At 43.5% G+C, this 27,570-nt stretch overlaps 1 protein-coding gene across 1 annotated transcript in view; it reads right to left on the bottom strand.

Annotated features, from left to right (window-relative positions):
- LOC137379590 (adenylate cyclase type 2-like) overlaps positions 1-27,570 on the bottom strand; it is a 606,709-nt gene that overhangs the window by 68,217 nt on the left and 510,922 nt on the right. Inside the window, exons 18-19 of the mRNA XM_068050644.1 lie at positions 24,713-24,897; positions 23,714-23,798 (exon numbers count right to left, since the gene is read on the bottom strand). Coding sequence (XP_067906745.1) covers positions 23,714-23,798; positions 24,713-24,897 — 270 coding nt within the window. The remainder of the gene's footprint in view (positions 1-23,713; positions 23,799-24,712; positions 24,898-27,570) is intronic.

Genomic DNA, 27,570 nt, shown 5'->3' with positions numbered 1-27,570 from the left:
GTCCTCCTCACAACTTGCTTTCCAGCTACCTGTGTATCATCTGCAAATTTGGCTACAATACACTTAATCTCTTCATCCAAGTCATTGATCTCGATCGTAAATAGTTGAGGCCCCAGCACTGATGCCTGTGGCATTCCACTAGTTACAGTTTGCCAACCTGAAAATGCCCCATTTATCCCATCTGTCTTTCCTGTTAGTTAGCCAATCCTCTTTCCATGCTAATATATGAACCCCAACACCATGAGCTCTTATCTTGTGTCATAACCTTTTATGTGGCACCTTATCAAATGCCTTTTGGAAATCCAAATACACTACAGCTACAGCTGGTTCCCTTTTTCCACGCTGCTTGTTACATCCTCAAAAGAATTCTAATAAATATGTCAAACATGATTTCCTTTTCATAAAGCCATGTTGATTCTGCCTGATTGCATTATGATATTCTAAATGTCCTGCTATTTCCTTAATAACGGATTCTAGCATTTTTCCAATGACAGATGTTAGGCTAACTGGCCTATAGCTTCTTGCTTTCTGTCACCAACACCCACCCCCCTCCTCCCACCTTTCTTGAAAAAACGTGTTACATTTGCAGTTTTCCAATCCACTAGGACCTTTCGAGAATCTAGGGAATTTTGGAAGATTACAACCAATGCATCCAAAATCTCTGCAGTCACTTCTTTTAAGACCCTAGGATGCAGGCCATCAGGTCTAGGGAACTTGTCACCCTTTCGTCCCATAGTGCCATTAGTTTTCCTTATACTGTTTCTCTAGTAACAGTGGTTGTTTTAAGTTCCTTCCTCCCTCCCTTTTGCCTCTTGATTTTGTTATTCTTGGGCTGCTTTTTGTGCCTTCTACAGTGAAGACAGGGACAAAATACTTGTTCAAAGTCTCTGCCATTTCCTTCTTTCCCATTATTAATTCCCCAGTCTCATCCTCTAAAGGAACAGGACTTACTTTAGCTACTTTTTTATTTGTAGAAGCTTTTACTGTCTGTTTTTATATTTCTTGATAGTTTACTCTGATACTCTAATTTCTCCCTTTATTTTTTAAAGCTTTCCTTTGCTGGTTTCTAAAATGTTCCCAATCTTCTGATGTACCACTTATCTTTGCTGCATTGAATACCTTGCTTTTCAATTTGATACCATCATTAACTTCCTTAGTTAGTCACGGATGGTGCATCCTTCTCATAGAGTCTTTCTCAATGGAACATATATTTGTTGAGAGTTATGAAATATCTCCTTAAATGTCTGCCACTGCTTCTCTACATCTTCCCTTTTAACTTATTTTCGCAGTCCATTTAACCATTCTTACGCTTGTAATTGCCTTTATTTAAGTTTAATACACTAGTTTCAGACTTAAACTTCTCACCTTCAAACTGAATGTGAAATTCTATCATGTTATGATCACTCTTGCCCAGAGGATCCTTTACTATGAGGTCATTAATTAATCCTGTCTCATTGCACATTTCCAGGTCTAAAATAATCTGCTCCTGGGTTGGATCCAGAATGTATTGTTCTAAGAAACTGTCCCTACTACACTGTATGAACTCATCCTCTAGGCTACCTTTGCCAATTTGATTAGTCCAATCTATATGAAGATTAAAATCACCCATGATTATTGCAGTACCTTCCTACAACATCTATTATTTCTTGATTTATATTCTGTCCTACGGTGTAGCTACTGTTAGGGGGCCGATAAATTATTCCCACATGTGACTTCTTTCCTTTGCTATTTCTTATCGCCACACAAACTGATTCTACATCTTGATCTTCCAAGTCAAGATCATTTCTCACTAGTGTACTGATCTCATCCTGTATTAACAGAGCTGAAATGTCAAATACCCTTGCATATTCAGTTCCCAGTCCTGGTCACCTTGCAACCACGTCTCTGTAATGGCTATCATATACTCATTTATTTCTGTTTGTGCAATCAATTTACCTATTTTGTCACAAATTCTTCATGCAGTAAGATAAAGAGCCTTTAATTGTATCTTTTTACCTTTTTTTTTACTCTGACCCTATTTGCTGGTGCACTTTTATGTTTGTACGGCTCTGTCCCTTCCTGTCTCACTCTGGTTGTCATTACCTGTATCATTACCCTGTACTACTGCCTTGTCCTTTCTGATTAACTTCGTAAATTTCCACTCACCTGAACCCTCCCTCCCACTATTTAGTTTAAAGCTCTCTCTACAGTCCTAGTTACACAATTCGCCAGGATACTGGTCCCAGTGCAATTCAGGTGAAGGCTGTCCCAATGGTATAACTCCTTATTTCTCCAGTACTGGTCCCAGTGCCCCATTAATGGAAAATCAAAATTTTCCCACACCAATCTTTGAGCTACACATTCAACTCTCTGATCTTATTTACCCTTTGCCAATTTGCTTGTGGCTCAGTTAGCAATCCAGAGATTATTACTTCATGGTTCTGTTTTTTAATTTAGCCCCTAGCTGCTCATACTGCCTCAGCAGAACCTTTCTTAGTCCTACCTATAGCGTTGATACCCATGCGGATCATGACAACTGGATCCTTGCCATCCCACCCGAAATTCCTCTTGAGCCCTGAGGATATGCCCTTAACCCTGATACTGGACAAACAACACAACCTTCGGTTTCACACTGTCGGCGGTAGAGAACAGTATCTATACCCCTAACTATACTGTCCCCTACTACCACTACATTCCTTTTTACTCCCCCAACTTGAATGGCCTCCTTGCACCACGGTGCTGTGATCAATTTACTCATCCTCCCTGTAGCCCCTGCTCTCATCCACATAAATTGCAAGAATCTCAAATCTGTTGGACAAGTTCATGGGCTGAGGTTCCTCCATTGCTATCTTCTGGAACCCCATATCTGCCTCACTCATAGGGGTGTGACTGTTGGCTGGAACAAAGCGTCCAGGTAACTTTCCCCCTCCCTGATGTATAGTGCAGTCTATGAGGGGCTACAACCGGAACCACCTACTAACACAGACCTGAACAGATCATTGGCATCTTGAAGATGAGCTTCCACTGCCTTGACTGGTCAGATGGTGCCCTCCAAAGCAGCCAGCCAGAGTGTCCTGTATTGTGGTTCTCTGATGCACCCTGCACAACATGACATACAAAGAGTCCTGGAGATGGATGAGGAGGACCTGCAACGCATTTCCACCTCGGAGGAGGATTGGAAGGAGGAAGAAGAGGATAAAGAGGGGGAGGTATGGTTTGCTCAAGAGGTGGCCAGTGACCAGGCAGCGCAAGACACCCAGCCATGCTGGCCCAGACCTCAGAATGAGCTGCAGGCTGGATGGCCACATGGGCCACGCTGATTCAGCAGCCTTTCATATGATTGCCTCTGAGCCCTTATGACTGAAGTAATGTGAACTCACCTTCCAGCACGGAGAGCTATCACTCCTCGAAGACCCATATCTGTTAAGTCCCGTTACCAGCCATAGAGTTATAGAGTAATTAGAGCACAGAAGGAGGCCATTCTGCCCATTGAGTCCATGCCAGCTCCCTGTGGAGCAATCCAGTCAGTCCCATTCTCCCACTCGGTCCCCGAAGACCTTCCAGTTTATTTCCTTCAAGTTCCCATCCAATTTCCTTTTGAAATCATTCATCGTCTCCACCACCACCACTCTTGTAGGCAAAGAGTTCCAGGTCATTACCACTCGCTGCGTAAAAAAATTCTTCCTAACATCTCCACTGCATCTCTTGCCCAAAACCTTAAATATGTGCCCCCTAGTCCTTGTACCATCAGCTAATGGGAACAGCTTTTCTTTGTCTACCTTATCTAAACTTGTCATAATCTTGTACACCTCTATCAAATCTCCCCTCAATCTCCTTTGCTCCAAGGAGAACAACACCAGCTTCTCCAACCTAACTTGTAACTAAAATCCCTCATCCCTGGAACCATTCTGGTAAATCTCCTCTGCGCCCTCTGAAGGACTCTCACATCCTTCCTAAAGTGTGGTGACCAGAACTGGAAGCAATGCACCAGTTGGGGCCTAACCAGAGCTTTACAAAGGTTCAAAGTAACTTCCTTGCTTTTGTATTCAATACCTCTATTTATGAAGCCCAAGATTCCATATGCTTTGCCAACCACTCTCTCACTATGTCCTGCTACCTTCAAAGATCGATGCACATGCATCTCCAGGTCCCCCTGACACTACACTCTTCAGAACTGTGCCATTTAGTCTATATTGTCTCTCCCTATCCCTTCTGCCAAAATACATCACTTCAGACTTCCCTGGATTAAATTCCATCTGCCACTTGTCTGCCTATTCCGCTAGCTTACCTATGTCCTTTTGCAGTCGATTTGCATCATCCTCGCTGTTTGCCACACCTCCAAGTTTGGGATCATGGGCAAATTTTGAAATTTTGTATTTCAATATATTTATATATATATCTTTTATATATATCAAAAAAATCAGCCGTCCTAGCACTGACCCTTGGAGAACACCACTATCTAACATCCTCCAGTCAGAAAAATAACCTTTTTCCACGACTCACTGTTTCTGTCCTTGAGCCAATTTTTTATACAATTGGACACTGACCCTCCTATTCCATGAGCCACAATTTTATTAAATAGCCTTTTATGTGGTACTTTGTGACTTTCTTAAAACCCATATTGACAACATCCAATGCATTCCCTTCATCAACCTTCTCTGTTGGAAGTGAGGTTTGTACTGCCAGACAGACAAGAAGGACAAGGCAGGTAGTGCAGGAGTCCCTGGAGGGCATCCCACTTTCTAACTGGTATTCAGTTCTGAGTACCAATGGGAGAGAGGGTTCCTCTGGAGAGCGCAGCGAGAATCATGACCAGAGTACCATGGGTGGCTCAGCTGTGCAAGGAGGAAAGAGAAAAGACAGGAGAACAATAGTGGTAGTGGATTCTATAGTTAGGGGAACAGACAGGCGTTTCTGTGTTCGCAGACGTGATTCCAGGATGATATTTTGTCTCCCTGGTGCAAGGGTCACGGATATCACCGAGTGACTACAGAGCATTCTGGAGGGCAAGGGTTAACAGCCAGAGGTTGTGGTCCACATTGGTACCAACGATATAGGAAGAAAGATAGATGAGGTCCTCCAGGCTGAGTTCAGGGAGTTAGGAAAGAGATTAGCAAGCAGGACCTCAAAGGTAGTAATCTCCAGATTACTCCCAAGGCCACATGCTAGTGAGTATAGAAATAGGTGAATACACCGGATGAATGCGTGGCTCGAGAGATGGTGCAGGAGGGAGGGCTTCAGATTTCTGGGCATTGGGACCTGTACAAGATGGACGGTCTACACCTGAACAGGACAGGGACAAATATCCTTGCAGGAAGGTTTGCTAGTGCTGATGGGGTTGGTTTAAACTAGTTTGGCAGGGGGATGGGAACCTGAGGGCAGTTTCAGATAGGACAATTTCAGAGCATGGAACGGGAGGCAGAAAATTCGTGAGTGACTCTGAAAGACAGAAGAAGCAAAGGTTAAAAAGTGTGCAGCACAGGAATTTGGCAGTGTTAAAAGGTATTTACTTAAATGCAAGGAGTATAGCAAATAAAGCCAATGAGCTGAGGGCACAGATAGACACATTGCAACACGATATCATTGCTATAATGGAAACTTGGCTTAAAGAGGGGCAAGAATGGCAGCTTAGCATCCCTGGATATAGAGCTTTCAGGCGGGATAGAGAGGGGGCTAAAAAAGGAGGGGGTGTAGCATTGTTGGTTAAGGAATCAATAACAGCTTTGAGGAGGGATGATATGCTAAATGAATCATCAAATGAGGCCATATGGGTGGAGCTCAGAAATAAAACAGGGGCAGCCACACTACTAGGAGTGTACGACAGACCCCCAAATGGTGGGAAAGAGATAGTAGAACAAATATGTAGGCAGATTTCTGACTGCAAAAACTATAGTGCAATAATAGTAGGGGATTTCAACTACCCCAATATCAACTGGGATACAATCAGTGTGAAGGGCACAGAGGGCACAAAATTCTTGAACTGCATTCAACAGAACTTTTTTAGCCAGCACGTAACAAGTCCAATGAGAGGGGGTGCAATTCTAGATTTAGTCTTTGGTAATGAAGCAGGGCAAGTGGATGAAGTAGCAGTAGGTGACCATTTTGGAGAAAGTGACCATAATACAATTAGTTTTAGCATAACCATGGAAAAGGACACAGAAAAAACAGAAGTAGAAGTTCTAAATTGGGGGAAGGCAAATTTTATGAAGCTGAGAGGTGATCTGGCAAAAGTGGACTGGATACAGCTACTTGAAGAAAAATCAGTGACAAACCAGTGGGAGGCATTCAAAAGCAAGATTCTACAGGCACAGCCACATGTCCCAGAAAGATAAAGCGTGGAACGGCCAAATCTATAACCCCCAGTTATCTAGAAGCACACAGGTAAGATAAAGCAAAAAAAGAAAGCTTATGACGGTCACAAAAAACTTAATACTATAGAAAGCCTAGAGGAGTATAGAAAATGCAGGGATGAAGTAAAAAAGGAAATTAGGAAAGCAAAGAGAGGACAGGAAAAATTATTGGCTGATAAAATCAAGGAAAAACCAAAGATGTTTTATCAGTATATTAAGAGCAAGAGGATAACTAAGGAAAGGGTAGGGCCTATCAGAGATGTACAAGGGAACTTAAGCATTGATGCAAAAGATGTGGGCAGGGTTCTGAATGAGATTTTGGTCTCTGTCTTCAGAAAGGAGAGGGATTATGTAGACATTGTAGTAAAAGAGGAGGAGTGTGAAATATTAGATACAATAAGCATAATAAGAGAGAAAGTAGGGGAGGCTGTGGCATAGTGGTATTGTCACTGGACTAGTAACCCAGAGACCCAGGATATTGCTCTGGGGACATGGGTTTGAATCCCACCACGCAGAAGGTAGAATTTGAATTCAATTAATAAATCTGGAATTAAAAGCTAGTCTATTGATGGCCATGAAATCATTTTTGATTGTCGTAAAAACCCATCTGGTTCACTAATGCCCTTTAAGGAAGGAAATCTGCTGTCCTTATCTAGTCTGGCCGACATGTGACTCCAGACCCACAGCAATGTGGTTGACTCCTAATGATCTCTGAGATGGCCGAGCAAGCTACTCAGTTGTATCAAAGTGCTACAAAGTCAATAAGGAATGAAAGCAGACGAACTACCCGGCATCGACCAAGGCACCAGAAACGACAACAGCAAACCCAGCCCTATCAACCCTTCAAAATCCTCCTTACTAACATCTGGGAGCTTGCGCCAAAGTTGGGAGAGCAACAGCCTGACATAGTCATACTCACAGTATAAAACCTTATAGACAATGTCCCAGACACCACCATCACCATCCCCAGGTATGTCCTGTCCCACCGGCAGGACAGACCCACCAGAGGTGGCGGCACAGTGGTATACAGGTGGGAGGGAGTTGCCCTGGTAGTCCTCAGCATAGGCTCCAGACCCCGTGAAGTCTCATGGCATCAGGTCAAACACGGGCAAGGAATCTTCCTGCTGATTAGCACCTACCGTCCCCTCCGCATCAGCTGATGAGTCAGTACTCCTCCATGTTGAACACCACTTGGAGGAAGCACTGAGGGTGGCAAGGGCACAGAATGTACTCTGGATGGGGGAACTTCAACGTCCATCACCAAGAGTAGCTCGGTAGCACCACTACTGATCGAGCTGGCCGAGTCCTAAAGGACAAAGCTGCTAGAATTGGTCTGCGACAGGTGGTGAGGAAAGCAACAAGAGGGAAAAACATACTTGATCTCGTCCTCACCAATCTGCCGGTCATAGATGCATCTGTCCATGACAGTATTGGTACGAGTGACCACCGCACAGTTGTTGTGGAGACCAAGTCCTGCCTTCACATTAGTTAGTTAGTTAGTGATACAGCACTGAAACAGGCCCTTCGGCCCACCGAGTCTGTGCCGACCATCAACCACCCATTTATACTAATCCTACACTAATTCCATATTCCTACCACATCCCCACCTGTCCCTATATTTCCCTACCACCTACCTATACTAGGGGCAATTTTTATAATGGCCAATTTACCTATCAACCTGCAAGTCTTTGGCATGTGGGAGGAAACCGGAGCACCCGGAGGAAACCCATGCAGACACAGGGAGAACTTGCAAACTCCACACAGGCAGTACCCAGAATTGAACCCGGGTCGCTGGAGCTGTGAGGCTGCGGTGCTAACCACTGCGCCACTGTGCCGCCCTTGAGGATACCCTCCATCACTTTGTGTGGCACTACCACAGTTCTAAATGGGATAGACTTTGAACGGATCTGGCAACTCAGAACTGGGCATCTATGAGGCGCTGTGGACCATCAGCAGCAGCAGAATTGTACTCAACCACAATCTGTAACCTCATGGCCCGGCATTTCCCCCACTCTGCCATTACCATCCAGCCGGGGGACCAACCCTGGTTCAATGAAGAGTGCAGGAGAGCATGCCAGGAGCAAAATGAGGTGTCAACCTGGTGAAGCTACAATCCAGGACTACTGCGTGCCAAACAGCATAAGCAGCATGCGATGGGCAGAGCTAAGCAATCCCACGAACAACAGATCTGCAAGCTCTGCAGTCCTGCCACATCTAGTAGTGAATGGTGGTGGACAATTAAACAACTAACAGGAGGAGGTGGCTCCACAAATATCCCCATCCTCAATGATGGGGGAGCCCAACACAAGATAAGGCTGAAGCATTTGCAACAATCTTCAGCCAGAAGTGCCGAGATGATGATCCATCTCGGCCTCCTCCTGAAGTCCCCAACATCAAAGATGCCAGTCTTCAGCCAATTCGATTCACTCCACATGATATCAAGAAATGACTGAAGGCACTGGATACTGCAAAGGTTATGGGCCCTGACAACAGTCTGGCGATAGTACTGAAGACCTGTGCTCTAGAACTTGCCACGCCCCTAGCCAAGCTGTTCCAGTACAGCTGCAACACTGGCATCTACCCAGGAAAGTGGAAATATTTTTTAATTCATTCATGGGATGTGGGCGTTGCTGGCTAGGCCAGCATATATTGCCCATCCCTAATTGCCCTTGAGAAGCTGGTGGTGAGCTGCCTTCTTGAACTGCTGCTGTTCCGGGTGAGGTAGGTATACTCACAGTGCTGTTAGGAAGTGATTTTGACCTAGCGGCAGTGAAGGAACGGCAATATAGTTCCAAGTCAGGATGGTGTGTGACTTGGAGGGGAACTTGCAGGCGGTGGTGTTCCCATGCATTTGCTGCCCTTGTCCTTCCAGTTGCTAGAGGTCGTGAGTTTGGAACGTACTAAGGAGCCCAGGTATGTCCTGTGCACAAAAAACAGGACAAATCCAACCCGACCAATTATCGCCCCATCGGTCGACTCTCGATCATCAGTACAGTGATGGAAGGTGTCGTCAACAGTGCTATCAGGTGGCACTTACTTACTGTCATGCAGGCTCCCACTTGCCAAGACTGAGGCACACATTATTTCGCCACATGAACATTAAGACTTAAAATTGTGGTTGGGAAGAAGAGGGCATAACACAAGAAATTGCCCAGACAGGAAAGACATTTGCAAGCTGGCAGACAGTGCTGGAACAAAGGACCCAGTCCCTGCTTCTCCAATACACAGAAGACCTGGTCAGGCCAGTTTAGCCACATGACTAATTGGATGTTTGAACTTTGAACTTACTGAGAGAAACTCAGAAAGCTATTTGCTCCTGGCCGGAGAATACCTCTCTCCTGTCTGCTCCCATCTCTTTCTCATGGAATGGAAGATCTATTGAAGACACGTGAACTCAAAGACAGAAAAGTCTCCTCCGTGAACAAGGTTTAAGAAGAATACTGGGCCCCAACGAAAAGTAAGAGCTGTCTTACAATCAAAGACTCTGTGGCGAGCTAGAAACACAGAAACAGTAACAAGAAACCCCTTTCAGAGACTGCCTCAAATCTCTCTACATTATTTTTTCTTCTGCTCTTTTCTGTCCCTGTTTGCATGTGTGTATCACGTGTGCATGCTAGCGTGGGCACGTCGTATATCCATAGGCGTTAACGGAATTAAAGAACGTTTAATAAATTTCACTTTTCTCCTTTATACCTAAGAAAATCTGGTGTGCTCATTTCTTTGCCTTATAATTGGGAAGTGGTGAACAAGGATTCACTAAGGGGGGAGCTCAAAACACAGTGTTTAAAAGTCAAACCCTGTTACAATAACACCAGGTGAAGACAGTAAAAAACCCCTTGACACCTTTGTCACCTGGTCGTAACATTAGCAATAAGCTGTTCACTGATGCTCAGTTTGGGTTCCACTAGGGTCACTCAGCTCCTGACCTCATTACAGCCTTGGTCCAAACATGGACAAAAGAGCTGAACTCAAGAGGTGAGGTGAGAGTGAGGTGAGGTGGGAGACATCAAGGCAGCATTAGACCGAGAATGGCATCCAGGAGCCCTAGCAAAACTGGAGCCAATGGGAATCTGCTGGTTGGAGTCATACATAACGCAAAGGAAGATGGTTGTGGTTGTTGGAGGTCAATCATCTCACCTCCGGGACATCACTGCAGGAGTTCCTCACGGTAGTCCTAGGTCCAACCATCTTCAGCTGCTTCATCAATGACCTTCCTTCAATCATAAGGTCAGAAGTGGGGATGTTCGCTGATGATTGCACAATGTTCAGCACCATTCGCGACTCCTCAGATACTAAAGTAGTCCATGTAGAAATGCAGCAAGACCTGGACAATATTCAGGCTTGGGCTGATAAGTTGTAAGTAACATTCATGCCACATAAGGCAATGACTATCTCAAACAAGAGAGAATCTAACTATCTCCCCTTGACATTCAATGGCATGACAATCAATGAATCCCCCACTATCAACATCCTGGGAGTTACAATTGACCAGAAACTGAACTGCAGGAGCCATATAAATACTGTGGCTACAAGAGCAGGTCAGAGGCTAGGAATCCTGCGGCGAGTAACTCACCTCTTGACTCCCCAAAGCATGTCCACCATCTACAAGGCACAAGTCAGGAGTGTAATGGAATACTCTCAACTTGCCTGGATGGATGCAGCTCCAACAAGACTCAAGAAGCTCAACACCATCCCACTTGATTGGCACCCCATCCACAAACATTCACTCCCTCCACCGCCGATGCACAGTGGCAACAGTGTGTACCATCTACAAGACGCACTGCAGGAATGCACCAAGACTCCTTAGACAGCACCTTCCAAACCCACGACCTCTACCACCTAGAAGGACAAGGGCAGCAGTTACATGGGAACACCACCACCTGCAATTTACCCTCCAAGCCACACACCATCGTGACTTGGAACTACATCGCCATTCCATCACTGTCGTTGGGTCAAAATTCTGGAACTCCCTTCCTAACAACCCTATGGGTGTACCTACCCCACATTGGCTGTAATGGTTCAAGAAGGCATCTCATCACCACCGTCTCAAGGACAATTAAGGATGGGCAATAAATGCTTCCCTAGCCAGTGACGCCCACATCCCATGAATGAATAAAAAAAATTACTGGAGGGTCTAACATCCTTGAAAGTGGATAAATCGCCCAGGGCGGAAGAATTGTATCCCAGGTTGTTAAGGGAAGCCAGGGAGGAAATTGCGGATGCTCTGAGCATCATCTTCAAATCCTCACTAGATACAGGCGAGGTACCAGTGGATTGGAGGTCTGCGAATATTGTACCATTATTTAAAAAGGGTGCGAGGGATAGGCCAAATAATTACGGACTGGTCAGTCTGACCTTGGTGGTGGGTAAATTATTCAAATCAATTCTGAGAGACAAAATAAACTGCCATGTAGAAAGGCACAGATTAATCAGGGATAGTCAGCATGGATTTGTTAAGGGAAGGTCATCTCTTACTAACTTGATTGAATTTTTTGAGGAAGTAACAAGGAGGATTGATGAGGGTAGTGCGGTGGATGCTAGTGCATGGATTTTAGTAAGGTATTTGACAAGGTCCCACATGGCAGACTGGTCAGAAAAATGAAAGCCCATGGGATACAGGAGAAAGTGGCAAGTTGGATCCAAAATTGGCTCATGCCAGGAAACAAAGGGTAGTGATTGATGGCTGTCTTTGTGAATGGAACGTGGTTTCCAGTGGCGTTCCATAAGGTTCTGTGTTGGGTCCCTTGCTGTTTGTAGTATATGTTAATGATTTGGACTTAAATGTTGGAGGCATGATTGGGAAATTTGCGGATGACACAAAAATTGGCGTGTGGTTGATAGTGAAGAGGATAGCTATAGATTCCAGAATGATATCAATGCTTTGGTTGAGTGGGCGGAAAAGTGGCAAATGGAATTCAATCCAAGAAGTGTGAGGTAATGCATTTGGGAGAGAAAACAAAGCAAGGAATACACAATAAAAGGGAGGGTATTGAGAGGGGTAGAAGAAGTGAGAGACCTTGGAGTGCATGTCCACAGGTCCCTGAAGGTGGCAGGACTGGTACATAGAATGGTTAAGAAGGCATATAGAATGTTTTCCTTTATTGGCTGAGGTATAGAATACAAAAGCAGGGATGTGTCATGCAGACCCCCCACATAAAGGCCTGCTCAGGTCAGGGGAAAAAAACCCGATCCGAACCCAAAAGAACCACATCAGACCTGTGCTTGACCCAGCCCGAGACCCTCCATTTTTTCCTGCGCCCAACCCGACCCGAGCCCGATCCCGACCCAGTCCGACCCGACAACCGGAATGTTCCCTTTACCTACCTTGCGACTCCGAATCTGCAGGAAGCAGACAGAGATGCTCACTCGCTCACTGCACAGACTCAGAGTTTCCCTCCTTGATGGCCAGGACTCCCAGCTCAGGTAGGTTTTTTACTTTTAACACTTTGTAGCAGAGCAAAATGCAATACTTACTTTGTGTGTTCAACCCAGATCTGGCCCGACCCGGACACAGCTCAACCGGGTCCCGGTCCGACCCGACCCAACCCAAACCCGAAACATGTCATCGTGTCCCGTTGGATTCGGGTCAGGTAGCAGGCCATTACCCCCACCTGCCAAGAATGAGACATATTAATTTCGCCATATGAAGATTGATTTTAAACTATTGCTGGAGTGAAGAAATGACTTGTTTGACGATCACCAGACACTTGGCTGGAAGAACATTTGCATATTAAGAGACAATGCTTGGAGAGACAAAAGGATTGCTCACTGATTCAATTAACAGTGATTAGTCTGGGCAATGGTTCCACATCTTGCCGGTAAGAGACAACCCTACACCATCTCCCTCCCACGCCCCCACGGAGAGCTTTGAAATCCACTAAGGCAGGACTAGTTAAACCAGTTGGTCACATGACTGACTAGCTGATCCAAGCTTTTGAAAGAGACACAGGACAGTTTGAATTGAGACTGGAGTTTACAACTGAAGCTGGAACAAGCAAGCCTGTCTCCTGGCTGTGTCTCTCTCACGTTCTCCCAAGCCACTGGACCCACGGAAGACACATAAACCTCAAGAGAGAAAAGACTCCGACATTGAAACAAGTAGAAGGAACAGCAGGATTTACCAGCAAGCAAAGACTCCACATTGAACTTAAAGGCATGTATTTATAATTCCGATATTGCCTCAAACTCTTCCCCTTTAATCTTTTCTACTTCTTCTGCCTCTATCTGCGTGTGAGTTTATTGCGTATGCATGCTAGCGTGGTCGCATCATATATTCGTAGTCGTTAACCGGACTGGAGTTTATGATTAATAAACTTCCACCTTTCTTGTTTAAATCTAAGGAAATATGTCTGATTTCTTTGCCTTACAATTGGAGCAGTGAACAAGGATTCACTAGGTGAAAGCTGAGAGGGAACCCCTAGACCCCTTCTCACCTGGTCATAACAGAAATTTGGGTGTTAGCATCCTGGATTTGACCCACAGACAAACGAGAAGTTGGAAGTCAAATTGATTTCAATCAAAAAAAGATTTCAATACAGGTTTTATTGCGGTTGTGTGTGCTAGAATACTAACATGTCTGCAACTGAAGCCAGTGGCTCCCCAAGCCAGGGCGAAATAACTTGGGATAAGTTAAAAGCACTGTCTATGGATGAGTAGAGGAAAATGGCAGAGCAGTGTGGGATCACTGTCTGTGCCAAGGCTAGAAAGTCTGAATTCTAAGAATAGTGGCCAACCATTTTTTCCTTGAATCTGAAGAAGCAGAAACAGGGTTAGAAGTATTCTCTAACAGGATATTGCTAGCAAAGATACAATTGGAACAGAGGAAACTTGAATTTCAGGAAAGAGAGAGAGAGAGAGAAAGAAAGAGCCTTCCAGAAGGAACGTGAAGAAAAAGAGAGAGGAGAGAGCGAAAGGAGAAAGAAAGACAGAGCACAGGAGAGAGAAAGAGAAAGAACCTTCTAGAAAGAATGCAAAGACAGAGAGCTGAGGCGGTTTGAGTTAACTAGGGGGCGACAGAGTAAACCCAGTGACAGCATGGCCAATATGAAGGAGCGTAATTCAGGGTTGGATACAGAATTATTAAAACTCGCCCAAAAGATCCCAAAATTCAATGAGGGAGATGTGGAAGAATTTTTTGTGTCTTTTGAAAAACTAGCAAGGCAGTTAAAGTTGCCAGCTGAGGCTTGGGTTCTGCTGATACAGAGTAAATTAGTAGGAAAGGCCCATGAGGTTTATTCCTTGTTGCCAGATGAGAGCTCATCAGATTATGAACTGACAAAAAATGCTATCTTTGGGGCATATGAGTTAGTACCCGAGGCCTATCGCCAAAGGTTTAGAACCCTCAAGAAGCAAGCTGTTCAAACTTACCTGGAATTTGACAGAAGTAAGCAGCTGGCTTTTAACCAGTGGCTGAGAGCTCTTAAAGTGCAGCTCAGCTATGAAAATCTCAAAGAAGTAATTTTGTTACAGGAATTTAAAAAGTCTCGCCCACTCTCCACAAAGACAAATGTAGAGGAACAGAAGGCTCATAGAGCCCGGCAGGCAGCAGTCCTGGCCGAGGAGTTTGCTCTCATTTATAAGTCGGTTCTCCAGAGGAAAACCTTTCCTAATCACCCCCACAAATCCAAAAAGGACAAAGAGTGGGAAGGTGATAGAAGCCAAAGCAGTCCTGGGAGGGAAAGAAAACAGGAGACACAGATGCTCTCCTCCAGCCAAAAAGGAAGGTGCTGTAAGTAGGAGTGAGACCCGGAGACCTGTGTGCTTCCATTGTAATAAAGCAGGGCATCTAACAGCTGACTGCTGGAAACTAAAGGGAAAACCTGTAGGGTTAATCAGGGCACACCTGCTCAGTGGTGGAGAAGGGATCTGATGGAAAGCACAGCAGAACAAGCTGTGGCTTTAACTGCAGTAAGAGTGAGACCCAGGAATCTTAAAGTTGCATGTGCAGGAAAATTTAATAGGATTCCTGAAGGTTATGTGTCAGAAGGGAGAGTAACCCCATACCCCTTGAGTGGGCCAAGCAAGCCCATAATAATCCTCAGGGACACAGGGGCCACGAGATCCTTTTTACTGGGAAAAGGCCTGACCTTACCCCAGAGAGTGAAGTAAACACCAGAATGGTGGTGAATGGTATTGGAGGGCAGTGTATGCCTGTACCTTTAGATCGGGTGTACTTAGAGTGCGACCTAGTTTCGGGACCGGTGACCATAGGGATTGTCCCTAGTTTGCCTGTGGATGGGGTTGACCTGCTCCTCAGTAATGATCTAGTGGGGATGAAGGTGGTAGCTCCCCCTGTAGTGAAAGAGAGACAGCAGGAGGTCAGAGAAACAGGGCAGTGGCAGGAGACGGTCCCCTGCAGCTTCGCTGACTGTGTAATGAATCAGGCCATGATCAAACCAGCTGCCCCAGAGGAGACAGAATTGGCACTGCAGTCAGATGACCATGAGGTCTGTCTGTTCGAGACTTTCTTTGGAAAGTTAGAAGACCCAGGGAATGAATTAAATAAATTTTCCCTTGCTGAGGCTCAGCGAGCTGACCCAGTATTGAGAGAGTTGGCACAGGCTGCCCAGTCTGTAATTGAAGCAGAGGGAGTCCCTGATTGCTACTATTTAAAGAATGAGGTACTAATGAGGAAATGGAGTTCTCCTCACAGACCTGAGAGCAAGGAGTGGACAGTGGTTCACCAGTTAGTGGTGCCGCAGAGGTACAGGAGAGCAACAGTAAGAATGGCCCATGAGATTGCAGTGGTTGGACAAGTCAGTATACGAAAAATCAAAGCCCGCATAAGACAGCAGTTTGACTGGCCAAAACTCCACAGAGATGTGGTGGAGTACTGTAGGAGTTGCCACATGTGCCAGGTTGAAGGGAAACCTCAACCTACAGTGAAATCCGCACCTCTAAGTCCTGTTTCGGCAGAAGGCTGGTGAACTGTAAGGGACCCGAGAACAAAAGGGGACAGGCAGGCACAAGTCTGGCAACAGGTTAGAAAGGAATGGAGAAAAAGGGACCAAGAGGGCAGGTTAAAGGAAGTCCGGAAAAAATCCCGGATGAAAACCCCTACTGTCGGGTCAGCCAACCCCAAAATATTTGAAAAGTTAGACCCCACATCCTCCTATGTAAATGCAGACACTAGAAGCACCCCACCGGAGTGGCTAACAGCATTTACAGGCACCTGCAGAGACAAAGAAAGTCCTCAAGCGGGCAGAGAAACTGTGAGGGTGATGCCTCACCTAGTCAAAGTGTCACAAGAAGTGCAGCAGAATCTGGACAAATATCTGCAAGCAGGAGTATCCCAAAGGACAAAAGGAAGATTAGCAAAGAATCCTCCCCCACAGTCAAGAAAAAAGGGAACCAACCATGACTCACGAAACCACTGAAAGAGAGTTCAGAGTGGGACCGCCCACTGCCGCCGCTCCTGGGCAGAACTCCAACCTAGGGCTAGGTAAATATAACCCTCCCACTGCAGATCTCAACAAGAACAAAGAGACCCTAGGCAGTCATGGAAATGTGCAAACTGAAAAAAACTGAGTCTGTCCTGCCAGTGCGGCAGTGTCCTCCAATTTTCTTTTTATACAGATTTCACATTTCTCACTAATCTTCTGTTAGCCTCATATACTCTTCATCAACTTGACCTGCATCCTTTAGTAAGACTTTTAACCTTTTACACTCGGTTGTCTGCCACATCTGATGCTCCATGCAGGTGGTTATTTTTCTAGAGTGAGGGGGCAGCAGTGCAAAGGCCCTAGACGTCATGGCGCTTATGCTGGAATTAGACCCCTCGAATCTTTCTCCAAGTGTGCACAGTGCTCTGGAAAGGCTGACAGAACCGAGCACGTTTTCTGCTGCTGCTCCAGAAGTGTTGTCTTTATCGATGACCCCCGAGGGTTAACACTTGTGAGCTTGGTGGGACCTGTGTCCTCCGACTAGGACTCTCCACTGCTGTCCCTGTCTCCAGCACCTGCTCCTACTCACTTGTGATGTGCGCCTCACCATGTGACAACCCAGTGAGTGATCTCCTCTGAGGAATCCTTGTCCTCCTTCAGGTACCAGCTCCTGAGGGGCACTTGCAGGACCTATGGGAGATGAAAGACATGAATTAGAGCTGACAAGGTGAGAGGGCAACCATTTTTCATTGCCTGCTAACGTCAAGTTAATATGAGTGAGTGTTGTATGCCATGTGGCTGAGTGATATTTACTTCTGTCTCTTGGTAACTGGGAGACCCCCATTTCTCCATTGCCAATGGCCATGTAATCAGAAACTCTGCCCATCTCCAGTGCATCCTCCTCCACCACATTCAGGGTAACAATGAGTGGTGGGCTATCCATGGTTCTCTCGCTCTCCCTGGTGTTCTGTGCTTTCTTCCCCTGTATGGAGAGAAAGAAGAGAGCTACGAGTATGAGAAATAAAATGTATTGAGAGAATGGAAGGACAACATTTGTGGAGGGCTACTGTGAGGGATGGAGTGGATGTGGCCTGGCAATGAGGGTGCCATGAGGGTGAGTGTCAGTGGTGGCTGACCAGATGGGGATGTGAGGAGTTGCCTCAACAAAGAGGGAGGGGTGCATCCAAGGTGTGCTGCTCTGAGGAGTGATATGCAGGAGTAGACTGAAGAAGACAGAATGAGGGAGTCTGTTACTGTGCCATGCCACTCACCTTTTCTGCTCTAATGAGGTCATTGGATCACAGTGACTGCTGCTCGCTTTCTCTGCCACTTGCAACCATGCCTGCTTGTTTTCCGAGGCAGGCTTCTTCCCCCCATCCACTGGGAACAGAATCTCCCTGTGGGCCCTTACAGACCGCAGCATGATGTACAGGAATACATTTGAGAACTGTGATGCAGCCTTCCCTCACTGACGCTCCACCTGTCAAGTAGTTGCCTCTGTCTTGACATTTGTGGAATGCCTCCAATCTGACCCTTGCAGGGTCTCTTCAAATAGCGAAGCTTCAAAAGTCAGGTGCAGGTCATCACACCTGTGTGCTCTAATTGTCGGGAAACCTGGAAGTCAGATGCTAATGCCATGAGAAACCCGCTACTCAAACTTCCGGGTTTTTGACACACTGCCAGCCTTCCCTGCTGTGAGTGCGTTGAAAGATTAAAGTCATGGCCAAAATATTTGTTTAATGTATCTATAATTTTCTTATTCCCCATTGTAATTTATTCTGTCTCAGTCTCTAAGGGACCCATGTTTATTTTCACTTCTCTCTTCCTTTTTGACATATTTGTAGGAGCTCTTACAATCTTTACTCCCTTCCTAACAGCACTGTTGGTGTACCTACACCCCAAGGACTGTAGTGCTTCAAGAAGGCAGCTTCTCAAGGGCAATAAGGGATGTTTTTATATTTCTTGCTAATTTACTCTCATATTCTATATTTTCCCTCCTAATTGCTGGTTTCTAAAACTTTTCCGAACCTCAGGCGTACTACTCTTCTTGGTAACATTATAAGTCTCTTCTTTTAACCTAATACTATCTTTAACCTCTTTCATTAGCCACAGATGGACGCCTTTTATTTCTCAATGAATTGTATATTTGTTGATAATTGTGCAATATTTCTTTAAATGTTTACCATTGCTTACCTACCATCATATGTTTTAATCTAATTTCCCGTTCTTTTTATTCGTTTGTGGGAGTCGCTGGCTAGGCCAGCATTTATTGCCCATCTCTAATTGCCCTTGAACTGAATGGCTTGCTATGCCATTTCAGAGGGCATTTTAAGATTCAACCACACTGCTGTGGGTCTGGAGTCACATTTTGCAGATTTCTTTCACTAAAGGACATTAGTGAACCAGAGGGGTATTTACAACAATCAACAATGATTTCATAAAAGCAAAATACTGTAGACGCTGTAAATCTGAAATAAAAACAAGAAATGCTGGAAATACTCAGCAGGTCTGGCAGCATCAAATAAAACAATGATTTCATGGTCATGATTCGACTGCTTTTTAATTCCCATTTTGCCATCTGCCATGGTGGGATTCAAACCTATATCCCCAGAGCAGTAGCCTGGGTCTCTGGGTTACTAGTCCAGTGACATTACCACTACACCACCACCTCCCCCATATTCTAACTTAGCCAATTCACCCCATATAGCTATGTAATTGGTAATTGGAAGTATCAGCAGAAATTGCAGAGGCTCTGGCCACATCCAATCCTCCTTGGATATGAGGATGGTGCCAGAGGATTGGAGGATTGCAAATGTTAAACCCCTGCTTAAAAAAGGGAAACGAATAAGCCCGATACTTACAAGCCAGTTAGCCTAACATTTGGGGGTGGCGAAGGTTTTCGAGACAATAATCCAAGAAAAAATTAATTGGCATTTGGAAAAGTATGGGCTAATAAATGAAAGTCACCACAGATTCGTTAAAGGCAAATCATGTTTGACAAACTGGATCAAGTTCTTTAATGGCATAACGGAGAGCGTTGACAAAGGTAGAGCAGCTGATGTATATGTGGACCAACAATAGATGTTTGACAAAGTACCACATAATAGAACTGTTAACAAAATTAACACCCATGTGTCAGGCAAACCCCCACACCTGCCAAGAGTGAGGCAAACATTATTTTGCCACATGAACATTAAAACTTGCAAGCCCCTGACTGGAAAGACATTTATATAGTATCAGACAATGTCGAAACAAAGGGAACCAGTCCCTGCGCCAAATACACAGAAGAGAACTGGTCAAACCAGTCGGTCATGTGACCACCTGCTGGCCAACTAGGAGAGTTTTAAACTGGAAAAGCAGATTTTGAAGTCAGAAAGCTCCTGGCTCCTGGTTTAATAAGACCTCTCTCCTGTCTGCTCTCATCTCACTCTCACCAGCTTCGGAAACCATTGAAGCCATATAATCTCAAAGAGAGAAAATGTCTCTTCCATCAACAAGGTTTAAAAGGAACACTGGGCCCCAGAAACGCAAGACCATATCTTCAATCAAGGACTACAGCGAGCTCGAAGTACAGTAACAAGATATTGCCTCAAACTGTTCAACTTATGTTTTCTTCTGCTCTTTTCTGTCCCTATTTGCATGTTTGCATTGCGTGTGCATGCTAGCGTAGGCGCTAACCGTATTAGAGTTCAAGTTTAAGGTTTAATACATTTCATCTTTCTTCTTTAAACCAAAGAAAGTCTGTTTGTGCTCATTTCTTTGCCTTATAATTGGAAGGTTGTGAACAAGGATTCACAAAAGGGGAGCTCAAAACACAGTGTGTTTAAAATTAAACCGTTACAATAAGACCAGGTGAAGATAGTCACAGACCCTTAGACACCTTTCTCACTTGGTCGTAACACCTGGGATTAAAGAGACAATGGCAGCATGAGTACAAAATTAGTGAATGGACAGAAAGCAGAGAATAGTGGCAGATGTTTTGAAGCATACAGTGGTGTTCCCCAGTGGTTGGTATTAAGATATTAATGACTTGGGTATACAGGGCATAATTTCAAAGTTTGCAGATGATACAAAACTCAGAAATACAGTAAACTATGAGAACAGTAACTGGCTTCTGAAGGACACAGACAGGCTGGTGGAATGGGCAGACACATGACAGATGAAATTTAATGCAGGGAAGTGTGAAGTAACACATTGTGATAGGAAGAAAACTAAATGTTATAATTTTAAAGGGGATGCAGGAACAGAGAGACTTGTGGCTGTATGTACACAAATCTTTAGAGGTGGCAAGTTGAGATGGTTGTTAAAAAAGCATATGGGATTCTTGGCTTTATTAATTGAGTAATAGAGTACAAGATCAAGGAAGCTATGCTAAACCTTTATAAACACTGATTAGGCCTCAGCTGGAGTATTGTGGTCGATTCTGGGCACCACACTTTAGGAAGGATGTCAAGGCCTTAGAGAGAGTATAGAAGAGATATACTAGAATGGTATCAGAGATGAAGGACTTCAGTTATGTGGAGAGACTGGAGAACCTGGGGCTTGGTCTCGTTAGAGCAGAGAAGACTAAAAGGAGATTTGATAGAGGTATTCAAAGTCTTGAATGGTTTTGATAAAGTAAATAACGAGAAAGGGTCGATGACCAGAGAACACAGATTTAAGGTGATTGGCAAAAGAACTAGAGGCAACATGAGGAAACCTTTTTTATACAATGAGTTGTTGTGATCTGGAATGTGCTGCCTGAAAGGGTGGTGGAAGCAGATTCAATAGCAACAGACAAAACAGAATTGGATAAATACTTGAAGGGAAAAAAATATACTGGGCTTTGGGGAAAGAGCAGTGGAGTGGGCTTAATTGGATAGCTCTACCAAAGAGCTGGAATAGACATGATGGGCCAAATGTCCTCCTTCTGTGCTGTATCATTCTATGATTCTGTGATAACAGTCTGGAAGGGAAGATGGACCTACACTGATTCCCTTCTGAGAATGACTGACACAAGGATCATTTAGCATATGTGGAATTAGAAGCAACAAAGGAAAAGAGCTAGAATTCGATCAAGGGGTACTACATATAATACAACAACAATGGATGCAGCTATAGTCTACTTGCAGCTAGGGGAGCTGGTTGTAAAAGCCCGACAGAATTAAATGGCGTTGATTGGTTACTACCTTATGTACATCAATGGAATGGAAAGATTTATGATGGTGGGTTGGCAATGCATCTAAGGTGTTCCCCTCAATATCCCACCTCCCACCCCCCCCCCAGTGAAGCTTCCAGAAAGCCTGATTGTCTGGAACCAGGGCAGGTTGTCGGTAAGCCCCTCCCTGCAGCCAGTTTCTAACTTACAAAGGAGTCTACATTTAAAATCAGGTTAAAAATAATTTTCAGGAGTCCCATCTTCGCCAGCTGCTGTAGCTGCTTCCCATCAGATGTACTAGTATTAAACATGTACTGGGTCACTAGGTAGGCCTGGATCATAGAAACTACTGAGTTTGGAGTCCAAGACCTCCTTATTTCGATGACCTTTAGGGAGCAGGAGTAGGTTCTGCTCTCCCAAAGTCACTCCAAAATATTTAGGACATGAACCAGCATAACCAGCTTACTTTCAAACCATTCTGGAGGTATCCAGTCAAAATTATGTTAGATGCCCACTGAAATGGCAGCAAATGTTTGATCTCTCTTCCTGCGTAGGGGCACCTCTTGCCAGCTGCTGTGAAACAGTGATAACTTTAGCTGTGAAAGTGTCTGCAACTCAAGACTATTTCCCATTCTGGCTAGATGAGATGCAGGAAGAGGAGAAGAAATAGAATTTTTTTTAAAAATTACAATCTCTGTATAATAATGAATATTTATTGCAAGGCTCAATTTCAGGCATGTAGTCTCAGTAGATTGGAGGAGGGGAGAGCTAGCTTTTAATCCACAGCAGTCTTCTTTATTTCTCATCCCTAGATGACAGAGTGATACATAGTGCTGCACTTTGCAGCACAACCAACAACAGCAGAAATCTAATCAATGAGGGTTGGAATTAAGAGAACATTATAGGGCTGATTCTGTTGCCCATTCTCCCATTCACACAATGGTGGCTAGATTTTAAGTGCCCACTGCCGGAAGTGGTGGCGGGCGAAACAAATGTGGGCCGCCATGCCACTGTGATCTCCCACGCGGCAGCTCATTTAAATACTCCAGTCGGCCCGCCCCTCCCCAATTATGTGGAGGGGCGGGCTCTACAATGCCAGCAATGGCATCAACTGCCTTTTTTAAGGGCAACCAGCCCTGCCACCTAATTAAAGTTTTTAAAAGGAACCATCCCCCCCAACCCCGGCCTGGGAGTGCCGGCCTCTACTCTTAAGATTGCGGCCCGACCGTTAGATTGCAGGTAAGTGTATTTAAATGTATACATTTTTAAATCAACATATGTTAATCCAGGTCCCATCACCCAGGGGGGCTGCCACGGAGCCTCACCACTGCCAGGAAGATCGGGCTCGACTCTCCTGGTGTCAGGCTCCGTGGTGGGCCGTTGGAGGAATGACTGTTCATCCCCACCTGCCACGGAGCCCAACGTCGGGGGCCTTGTAAAATCCAGCCCTGGGAGTTGAACCTTACAAAATGAATCCTTATTTATAATTTGTTATTCACTATCCAGAAAATTTTTCAAACTATTTGCCTTTAAAAGCATTAATAGCTCCGAAAACAATTTATATGAAAGTGTAGCAGAAGCCAAAAGGGTTTTAACTTGGGTACCATTAAAACAATCAACAATTAGTGGATAAGCTGGTTGGGAAAATATTACTCTTTGTATTAATCACTTGAATGTCAACAAGATCAAGGGAGTGCAGTGTCCTTGAACTTCTGTTTGTTACTGCAGTATTAATATGTTTATTACTGCAGAATTAATACAATAATCTTTAAAACTATTTCTACATATCTGTACTGTTTAGCTCTTTGCTGTCTATTTTACTTGTATTGTTAAAAAATCAAATATTTAGAGAATGTCGTCCTCACCTGTCTAGCCAGGACAAGAAGCGTGATGAAGAAAATAAAAAGAGAGATTACGCCCATTGTCTTCAGATCCTTCAGGACACCAGGCCTAATGAAGGAGCAGAAAATATAATTCAAACATTAGATCAATGTTAGAATAAAATCAGTGTGTAACTATTAAAAAATATCAGTGATCAATACTTGTCTGGGTATCGATCTTCAAACAATATCTATTCAATTTATATGTATACAGTTTTACTTTCTGTTATATGTTATAATTTTTTGTTCCACTTTTTAATTTAATATTCAATGCAAGTCGTAACGGTTCCATCTGTTTTTTTTAAAGTTATTGTGATAAAGATAAAATGAAAGAAAACATTTATTTCAAGCTGTTCTAAATTGAATCCATCATATTCATTGTTTCATAATATGTATAAATTCTTTCACACTTTAATTTTTTGAACTTCTTCATTTCTTCATTTTTTCCATCCATGAAATCATGTGAATACAGTAGGATGCATAATGAGAGTTCTTCACTTCCTTCAAATAAAATAATGGTATCAGGTTTAGTTCTTTGCTGAGCAGAGAAAGCGAAAATAAGATTTAATATATATATATTTAAAATTTTGACAGGGCAAATAGAAAAAGAATATTTACTCCGGTTGGAGATTCAGTGACAAGGAAAACTTAAAACAGTCATTACCAGAGTGAGATGAGAGGTTATCAGGGGTTTCTTTAGACAGAATGTTGTAGGAGCATGAGATGCTTTGTCATAAAGTATAGTTGAAGCAGAACTTTAATGGAAAAATGGATACGTTTTTGAAGCAAAGGAAGAGACAGAGCTATGAGGAAAAACCAAGGCAGTTGAATTAGTTTTGGATTGCTCGAGCAAAGAGCTGGCAAATACATGATAGACTAAATGGCCTCCTTCTATCCAGTAAACATCTATGGTTGAACGATTCACACATATGATAATCAACAGGAAAAAGTTGACAAAGTACTGCAAACTTGGAGAGAATTTACCTTTCCATCTTTATAGTTGTGTATAGCATTTTGCTATAATCATCAAAGAGTGAGGCATGGGTTTGCAGAAGAATTATATTGTAAACCACCACAGCAATCAGCATCATCAACATCTTCAGCTCGTAGTTTACTCGCAGGAACACAGAACACGACATCAATCCCAAAATACAGCAGTATAGAAAATACTACGGTAGAAAAACAACACATTGAAAGCTTATTATAGTGAACTCTATTAGAAGTAATTTGCCTTTATTAAAAAATGGAAATTACTGTTGGCTGCTGATATATTAAACAGCTGTTTACAGGAAGATGTCTCTAAAAGATGAACATCAGTGCTGCAAGGCTAAGAGTATTTGGATGTATTGCTAGCACAATCCAATATAAAATAAACAGCACCATAATGTCCTTGTACAAAACCTTAGTTAGAACTCACATAGAAAATTGTGTCAAGTTATGATCCCCTCACATGGTGGCTAATAGAGGATCTGGAAAAGGTTCATTGGAGGTCGAATAGATTGATACCTAGTTTAATTACCCTTCGTTATGATATGCTTAAAGAGCTGGGCCATTTTAATCTAGAAAAGCATAGATTTTGACCAGATTTCCTACATTACAACAGTGACTACTCTTCAAAGAAAAAAATACTTCATTGGCTATAAAGCACTATGACATAGCAGGTGGTCGTGAAAGGCGCTATATAAATGCAAGTCTTCCATTATTTTAAATACTTCCATCAAATCTAAACAAAAAGGAAGAACTAGGCTGTGATTGGGTGAATAAATTATTTGAACTAGAAAGGCTAGAGAGAACCAGGAGTCATGCATATAAGTTATGTAAGCATTGCACCAAGTCTCAGAGGTTCTTCTTTTCACGGAGAGGATCATCATTTTCTGGAAAAAGTTGCCTGCTTGTTCAGTGAATGCAGATTTATTGCAAGCAATGGTAGCTGGCTGAGTTCCTGACTTAGGCTGATACTGCTGTGTACAAAAGGTAGGTGTGATGGGATTGGGTGATTTGTCTCATGGTCACTGTAGTCAGTGACTGCCTTTAAGAGTCAGAGAGAAACTTCCCAGAATGCTTCCCATCCCCTACTCCTCACCCTTGAATTAGCCGAGGGTTTTTAAATCTGTCTTTTTGTCTACTGGCGGATTACATAACTTCTGGTGGGTAGGAGCATTGGTTGCTTAATAGTAGCAATGACTGCATGGGACAGTCTTGATGGACCAACTGATCTTTTCCTACCTATCATTTTTGTATGTTGAAACAAGCAGGGTTTTGCTCTAAGAGGGTTTCGCTATGGATGTGCAGTAGAAACATATCTTTTAAAAAGAATTTAATAAAAAAAAATACAACATAGAATCTGAAATAAAACTAATAATTACTATTTTCGACTTGTGTTGTTAACATAAATGGCTGAGTGGTACCTACAAAAAGTCTAATGTGCAGAGCTTGCAGGATTAAAATCAAAGACATCAGTAAGTTGACTATAGTACTCTGATGTTTCTGTAGAACCACGACTGTGTACATCAATCCATCAGGTACCAACAACCAGAGCTGCAAACCTAATATTATGTAATTTCTCTGAAATGTTCCTACATATGTGCATGGTAAGAGTATAAGAATGCATGGGATGAGAAATGGTCATTCAGCCCATCTAGCCTGTATCTTCCACAGAGTCTCGATAATTCACTGTATCATGGACGCTACCCAGACTCCTTAAGCTCCTGAGGAAACTTTATTCCTGATTTCTAAAGGTAAATCAAGCAAAAGTTTGAAACATCCATTTAATGTTATGGCAATGTGAATTTATTTCACAGCAACAGATAAGCAACTGTTTTACATTCTATCTTAAGTTATCATTTTCCAATTCAAATATAAAATTAGTCAGTTAATCTCTGATGAGTTTTTTCTATAAATGTGTCCTTATTGTGCTGTGAATGATTTTCAGTTAGTGTGGTTTAGATTTTTTTTTTAGATTTAGAGATACAGCACTGAAACAGGCCCTTCGGCCCACCGAGTCTGTGCCGACCATTAACCACCCATATTATACTAATCCTACACTAATTCCATATTCCTACCACATCCTCACCTGTCCCTATATTCCCCTACCACCTACCTATACTAATGGCAATTTATAATGGCCAATTCACCTATCAACCTGCAAGTCTTTTGGCTGTGGGAGGAAACCGGAGCACCCGGAGGAAACCCACGCAGACACAGGGAGAACTTGCAAACTCCACACAGGCAGTACCCAGAATTGAACCCGGGTCGCTGGAGCTGTGAGGCTGCGGTGCTAACCACTGCGCCACTGTGCCGCCTGTGCAATGCTTTGTCCTAGGAATAATCTGATTAATTATCAAGAAGGAAGATAATCATAGCATGAGTAATCCACTGAAGAGGGAAAAATAACCATAATTTTACATCTTTATATGCATTGAGCTGATTCTTCTTTTCTTGACTATAAGTTCTATATTTCCTTTTTCTACTGAGATGCTTCTAATTTACATTTCTGAGTAGTAAGTGAATTCATAACTACTATCAAGATTATATAATAAAATAAATATCAAACATAGCCTTCTGCCAGCCATACTAAAATGTGCCCTTTGGCATGTGATAAAACTGTTAGATTGAATTTTTAGGTGTCCTTTGGTTCACTTAATCTTGAAGTATTTCAAGATGCATTCTTCCTACAATTGCTAACTCTGCTTTTGTTCAGAAAATTTCACTTTTAACACCAGATGTTATCTATTAAGAAAATACTCACTTAGAATAAAATGAATGGAATAGTAGTACGTAAACCAATCAATAAATTAATGAAGCATCAGCCACTAATACATGCATGTAACAATGAGTACACC

This window comes from Heterodontus francisci, chromosome 2 (genome assembly GCF_036365525.1).
Source record: "Heterodontus francisci isolate sHetFra1 chromosome 2, sHetFra1.hap1, whole genome shotgun sequence".
NCBI lineage: Eukaryota > Metazoa > Chordata > Chondrichthyes > Heterodontiformes > Heterodontidae > Heterodontus > Heterodontus francisci.
Note: the sequence above shows the minus strand (reverse complement) of the source record. Positions and strands in the feature narration are given on the sequence as shown.